Source organism: Pseudophryne corroboree, chromosome 5 (genome assembly GCF_028390025.1).
Source record: "Pseudophryne corroboree isolate aPseCor3 chromosome 5, aPseCor3.hap2, whole genome shotgun sequence".
Taxonomy (NCBI): Eukaryota; Metazoa; Chordata; class Amphibia; order Anura; family Myobatrachidae; genus Pseudophryne; species Pseudophryne corroboree.
Window position 1 is genome coordinate 26,941,089 of NC_086448.1, and position 7,526 is coordinate 26,948,614.

The following is a 7,526-nucleotide window of genomic DNA, read 5'->3' on the forward strand; positions in this document are numbered from 1 at the left end:
GTATACAGTAGGGGCCATCTACATATACATAATGACAGTATACCATTGACCTTTCCTGTGGGTATACAGTAGGGGTCATCTACATATACATAATGACAGTATACCATTGACCTTTCCTGTGGGTATACAGTAGGGGTCATCTACATATACATAATGACAGTATACCACTGACCTTTCCTGTGGGTATACAGTAGGGGTCATCTACATATACATAATGACAGTATACCATTGACACTGCCTGTGGGTATACAGTAGGGGGTCATCTACATATACATAATGACAGTATACCATTGACCCTTCCTGTGGGTATACAGTAGGGGTCATCTACATATACATAATGACACTATACCATTGACCTTTCCTGTGGGTATACAGTAGGGGCCATCTACATATACATAATGACAGTATACCATTGACACTGCCTGTGGGTATACAGTAGGGGGTCATCTACATATACATAATGACAGTATACCATTGACCCTTCCTGTGGGTATACAGTAGGGGTCATCTACATATACATAATGACACTATACCATTGACCTTTCCTGTGGGTATACAGTAGGGGCCATCTACATATACATAATGACAGTATACCATTGACCCTTCCTGTGGGTATACAGTGGGGGTCATCTACATATACATAATGACAGTATACCATTGACCTTTCCTGTGGGTATACAGTAGGGGTCATCTACATATACATAATGACAGTATACCATTGACCTTTCCTGTGGGTATACAGTAGGGGGTCATCTACATATACATAATGACAGTATACCATTGACCTTTCCTATGGGTATACAGTAGGGGCCATCTACATATACATAATGACAGTATACCATTGACCTTTCCTGTGGGTATACAGTAGGGGCCATCTACATATACATAATGACAGTCTACCATTGACCCTTCCTGTGTGTATATAGTGGGGTCATCTACATATACATAATGACAGTATATCATTGACCTTTCCTGTTGGTATACAGTAGGGGGTCATCTACATATACATGATGACAGTATACCATTGACCTTTCCTGTGGGTATACAGTAGGGGTCATCTACATATACATAATGACAGTATACCATTGACCCTTCCTGTTGGTATACAGTAGGGGGTCATCTACATATACATGATGACAGTATACCATTGACCTTTCCTGTGGGTATATAGTGGGGTCATCTACATATACATAATGACAGTATATCATTGACCTTTCCTGTGGGTATACAGTAGGGGTCATCTACATATACATAATGACAGTATACCACTGACCTTTCCTGTGGGTATACAGTACACACTGTTGAGATGATGAAACACTTTATATGATATTTGTGCTTTGGAGACAATGCCTCCCCCCATAAGCGAGGAAGAGCAGACTGCAGTCATGTTAGTGCATTTCTGCGGTGTATAAAACGGAGCCGCGGTCTATTGAGAAGAACCCAGGCAGCGATATTATTTTATTAATTACTTTAGTCAATAGCATGTCTATGAGTCACATGTTTTTCTTCCCTCTCTCTCCCTTTTCATCGCTCTGGTGCATTCACAGATCCCTGCTTTTTGTCTGACTTTAAGCATTCCTTTGTGGGGATAATGACAGCAATTTTCCCCCTTTGTCAGGGCGCAGCAGGTGACAGAAAGCAAAGTCTTGTTTGCAGTCGCTGTTAGGCTCGTCGGAGCCTTTTCATGACTGATGTTGGGATGCAGCTGCTGACAGGTGAACAATGACTGCTTCCCTATTAATTGACTTGGCTAAATTTAGTACCGGCAGCATCACCGAGGGCCAGGGTTTCATCTCTCCCATTGATCTCTGAGATACAGTCTTCCGTGGTGCCCTTATATGGTGCTGCCGGAACCAGTGACTGTGCAGTGACTTGTCTTGCTTTCTATACTGGCTGCACTGACGCTGCTCCGCTTTCCCACAAAGACATCAAGAATAACTTTCATACAGTGTATTTAGCATTTTATTAACAAACAATCATTTGTACATTGACACAATATGGCTTTTGTAATCATTACACGATCTCTTTGGATAAAACGCAATGTGCTTTCAAACATTATAGACAAAACTGTGATATTTCATATAAAACATGGAATCGGTCTCATCTTGTTATCCACCTGATAAGGCTTTCAGTCTAAGGTCACTTTTTTCCATAAAAAAGTACCATCCTTGTCATTTTGTTTTTTCAGGGATACATTCTGGTTCGTTATCATTGAGGTAATAAGAAGGTGACATTACAAGCAATGACATTCAGTCTTCCCTGCTGTATAAATAGGAAACACTTAGATGAAATACATTTGAGCAATAGTAAGTATGTCCTGCAATCTTACGAGGTGCGAGAAGGACCTTATTTGAGGTCTGAGGGTGGTGAAGGACAGTAGAGAATATAGGCAAAATTGCTACTGTTTCATTTTTATCAGCTGTCCATTCATAGTCTTTGTTGTCAACGTTCCTCATAAGTTTCTCAAGTTCAATATTTTTTAATATCTAAAGTGGATGACATGAGCACACAGGAGTAACTGTCGGGGAATCTCTTCCAGGTGGGTCACTTGGTATCTGGTGGCTGGTGACCATAATTATCTGAAGCTTTGGGTCAGAAGACCAGAGATGGGCAGGACACATGGTGGCACAAATGTCCTTGATGTGCAGGGAAACCGAACCCAATGGTAGCTCTTTGTTCTGCTATCTGGAAAGAAAATAAATGAATAGAGATAAGTATTTGGGAATTACTCAAACAGGTTAAACAAAGAGAAAAGTGACATACTTTGACTTAGGACCATCTGCATTTCACATTAATTAACTACAGTATATGGATTATCTGCTATGCAATATCTTCTGCACAACCAAATTGTGTAGATTGGGTGCACTAGATAGGTCCTGCAAAATGCAGTCCCTAACTCCATAGAAATACATTTTAATAGGAGAACTGAAATAGTAGAACATAAATTATGGACTTATACACATTCTGTAAATCTGCCACTGTCAATGATTTCACAAATGTACTTACATTGTTAGACTGCGGGCCTCTTTCTCCATCGACCCTGGATGTCCATGGGCTTCAGGTGTTGCAGAAGAAGGTGGACCCACTAATTGGCCTCAGGTGGGTGAAGCACTGGGGCGAGGCCTTCACTGGTTGCTCATCCAGCGTGTTGTAGTGTTTTCTCCATAAGAACCCAACATAGACAGACTGGGCTCCTGAGCCAATAAGAAGGTGGCCTTGATGTGACTACAACTGTCATGATTGTCAAGAACTCCTGAAGGTCGTAGATATTCCTGAGTGAAGTTGACTGAGTCCTACATTCCACATTGTCCTTTTGATATGACAGAGCGGTTCAAATAATGTCAATAGTTGGCCTAGCCAAGATTTCATGCCATTCATATCTACTTTGTAGTAGAGATGAGCGGGTTCGGTGTAGTTACAGAACATGGGTTGCTGAATTGGCGTAACATCCTAAATTCTTAAAGAATCTCATGGAACCATCCACTGGAACCGTTGAATTTGAACTTAGTGAAGGAGTTGAAATGTCCACAAACATACAGTGAATGCATAATCCAGTTTTTTTTTTTTATCAGTGTCCAGGTAGAGACTTGCATTTGTGAAGTTCTAGAACTGACCTAACTTCAGGTGACATTCATATATTTTGGTTTGACATTGCTTTAGAAAAAAAATGCTACCATGATCTCACACATATATATTGTACCTGTGTCTAAAACACCGGAAGTATCATATTTACAACTGAGACCACATGACAGTTTCAAAGGTGATAGTAAGAAAATTTACAATATCTGTAACATTGGTACACGGTGATTACTTCTTGAGATATGAAATAGTAGAAGTACACTATTGCTTTTGTGGTAAAATGCAAAGTTATTTTACAAAGTCGTCATGCACTTTAAGTTTTGTTTCATTTCTCTACTGTATGTACAATACTGTATATTGCGTTTATCATATGTACAATAAGAATCTTTAAGTAGATGACATTTGATAAATATCAAAAATACTTTCCCCCCCTTTATTTACATATTCATTATATACAGTATGTAAAAATAATGCTCTTAAAACTGAACAAACGGTGAACATTCTTCCTTTTGCCATTTACCCTGAAATGTAAAGGGAGAAGGCAGAAGATCATTTAAACAGTCCCAGACATACAGTAAATGCTCTCACTGGGTGCCTGCTCAGATAATAACCTGCAATGTACTATACAATGCACCCAAATTTGTGACACCAGATTCTGGCGACAAATTCACAAACTTTAACCAAGCTCCATTTACTATATGGGGTCCTTTTAAAAGCAACTACCGTTTACTTTCAGGCTAGATATAGGGCAATGTGTCCTGTACATCCGCTACAACCTCAGCTGCACCGAGTGTATTGCAGCAAGATGCTTAGGTCTGAAATAAGTCATTAGTTCAGCTGTAATGTTAAATACCATGTTATGAAACTTTAAATGTAGTTTTCTGCTTTAACAAAACAAAAGTAGCAAAAATGTATTGCAAAAAGATTACCTTGTATTGTAAGTGCTATATCAGCATTGCCATAACTAAACTAGGATGGTGTGATAAACATCTAGACCCTGTCCCAAACTTTATACTGTCTAATAGCATTGTCACTCGTCTTCGTTGCAACTTTCTTTGTGTCTCTGCACCATGCAGGGAACACACTTGCAAAATGACTAGAGTATTTCTCAATGCACTCAGACTAAACTCACTGTCTAATGTAATGTCTCAAAGGTGTATTTCATTCAAGAGCATCCATATCTCAGCAGAGATTGATCAACATTTTCCCAACACATCCCAGGAAACTTTTCTACTCAAATTCGGTTTTCTCTGTGCAAATGCTGGTGCTGTCGTAAGGGTCTTTAATGTTATTGCTGTCGTAAGGGTCTTTAATGTTATTGCTGTCGTAAGGGTCACTAGTGTTGTTGCTGTCGTAAGGGTCACTAATGTTATTGCTGTCGTAAGGGTCACTAATGTTATTGGTGTCGTAAGGGTCTTTAATGTTATTGCTGTCGTAAGGGTCTTTTAAGTTGTTGCTGTCGTAAGGGTCTTTTGTGACAATGACATTGAGTTTGCTGCTAATTTGCTCATCGGAGAAAGAGGCTTTCAGAGTCTGCATCTCCGACTGCTCAAAGTCAAACTGGATTTCTTTTCCCATCTGCACTAGCTGATCCATGGTTTTGGGGAAAGGGGGCTTCAGGAAACGCCTGATCTCAGGATGCAGAGTGCTAATGATGTATCGGATCATCTCTTCCTCATTGGCTTCTGCATAAAGCCTGTGATACAGGGCTCTTTTCTTCCATACAAACTGCTCTAGTGGTTCCCAGCGCCTCTGGGGAAGATCTAAGTCCCTCTTGATGGCCTCTCTGACCAAAATCCTTTCACAGTACTGCAGGAAAGCCACCTTGAAATCATGCCAACTTTCTACTGTCTCCTGTCTATACTCCCACCACTTTTTGGCTGCGCCCTTCAAATGGTTGTCTACTTGTGACAACCAAATTTTCTCATTCCACCCACTGCGCTTAAAGTACTTCTCTAGATTCACCAGGAACTCACGGGGATCCTCTGACATTTTGGCATCGAACTCGGGCGATGAGAGAAGGTCAACGGAGATCACCACCCAGTGGTGTGGGTGGCATGTTTGGGCTGGTAGGGGAGGTGGGGGTGGTGGAGGTGATAATGGTGGGCTGGGGGCATAAGGGTCAACTATCTCCTGAGATGCTTCTGCCTCCTTCTCCTTATCACTTTTCTCTCCATAAAAAGACCTCCTATGCTTCTCCTCCATCTGACATGTCCTGCACAAGTTGTCCTTGCTGACCATTTTTTCAAAACGAGAGAACACGCCTCTCCATGAGTTCATCTCCCTCTTCACCCACCTCTCTAAGTTGACCAAGGTGCCTTGGCACCTCAACAGACAAGCCTTTATGGAGCGTTTCCATCTCTGAATTCCAACTACCGGGGACTGATCATTAATATTGGAACTTAACCTCTGCACTGACCTCTTGAACCCTTTCAGTTCATTCTCCACCTGCCTGGAGACCCCAGACAGGATGTACACCTGCGTCTTTCTAACCCGATCCAACATCTCTGCTGGACTGCAAGTGCCAATTTGAAGAGCCACAGTTTGTTCAGGAACCGAGAGGGCTGGGGCTGCGATCCCATTGAGAGCCAAACTTGCTGCCATTTCAAGAGTTTGCCAAGGAACAAACTTGAAATTGACCTAAGGTACAATTGGAAAGTAGCAACGCTCGGGCTGCAAAATGTAAGACTGTGCCCAGTCAGAAACTTTTTGTAGTTCAAATTATCCCCAGCAAGAATGCACTCTCTGAGGCAGCAAATTTGGGAAAGGGTTACCTACTGCCCACCTCTTTGTCTACAACATTAGGCTAAAAGCATTGTGGTAACACAATCAATAAACATTTGCACGATTCCTTTAAGCTAGATATTACAATTCAACAATACACAACAGTGTAAAGTTCCCAGTACAGCCAATCACTGCTACTTGAGAAGTTTAGCAAATATCAGAAAGAAGAGATAAAAGACTGTGTTAGATATCACCCCAAATAAAAGTGTCCAGTCCTTTCGGAAGTTCCGAAGAATTGTTTGTTTCTCTTTCACCGGGGAAATCCGGGAAATCTCTGTAGAGCTTAGTGCCAACGGCGCAGATTCGAACAAGTCTTGTCTCAGTGTTGGGCTTGGAGGAAATATCAATGCTTGCAAACGAGGGGGATAAAAAGCTTCTTATTCGAGAGTAGAACTCTGTCGGTGGATTGCTATCAAGCTGGCAGGTAACGGTCCGGGAGAGCCGCTTGGAACACAAGGCGGTAGAGAAGAAATACTTTTCTATCTGTTTGTGTTGGAGTTTGTGTGAATAGTTTCCCAGTCAGAGTATTTATACTGTTTGTGGCAGAGGCTGACATGTGAGCTAGCAGCAAACCCCACACTACGCAAGCAGCGTTCATTGGCTGGAGCTCCCATCTCCAAGGCAACCAGAACATTTGGATGCCACTTCAATACCCCCTCCCTGTGATTCAGCTGACACACGTTGGAGGCTGAGAACACTCCTACTTTGGAAGAATGTGTAATTCCCTCTCTCGCTGAAAATGAGAAAACACGTAATTGAGCTATAACAAGGAGACACATCTCTCCCACGGAATGTAGCACGTCTTCCCTGTCTAAACCTGCCAAATAAGGTCCCATCTCATCACTTGCAAGATGGGTGGAAGACAATGTCCTCCCTCTTTCTGCACACCTACATAATATATTCATACATATGCTGTCATTTGCAGTGGGGTACACATGCCCAGGCTCATTAACCTTTATGATGGGTCATAATAGTAAGTGGGAGAATATTTAGCCTCTGCATTAACTTACATTATGAGGCACTTTGATGTGTCACTTATCTACTTTGTCCTTCCCAGGTTTACACAAGAGTGGGGAACCTGTCACATAATTGGGGCAATGTATCAATCCTTGGAGAGAAATAAAGTGCCAGTCAAACAGCTTCCAACTGCCATCTTACAGGCT

At 41.7% G+C, this 7,526-nt stretch overlaps 1 protein-coding gene across 1 annotated transcript; it reads right to left on the minus strand.

Moving 5' to 3' along the window:
• Positions 1 to 1,939: 1,939 nt before the first annotated feature.
• ARC (activity regulated cytoskeleton associated protein) lies at positions 1,940 to 6,880 on the minus strand. The gene is made up of 2 exons (XM_063921155.1): positions 3,007 to 6,880; positions 1,940 to 2,685 (listed from the first exon to the last, which is right to left on the minus strand). Exon 1 carries the CDS (start codon positions 6,181 to 6,183, stop codon positions 4,810 to 4,812), a length of 1,374 nt encoding a protein of 457 aa, XP_063777225.1. The 5' UTR covers positions 6,184 to 6,880; the 3' UTR covers positions 1,940 to 2,685; positions 3,007 to 4,809.
• Positions 6,881 to 7,526: the final 646 nt, after the last annotated feature.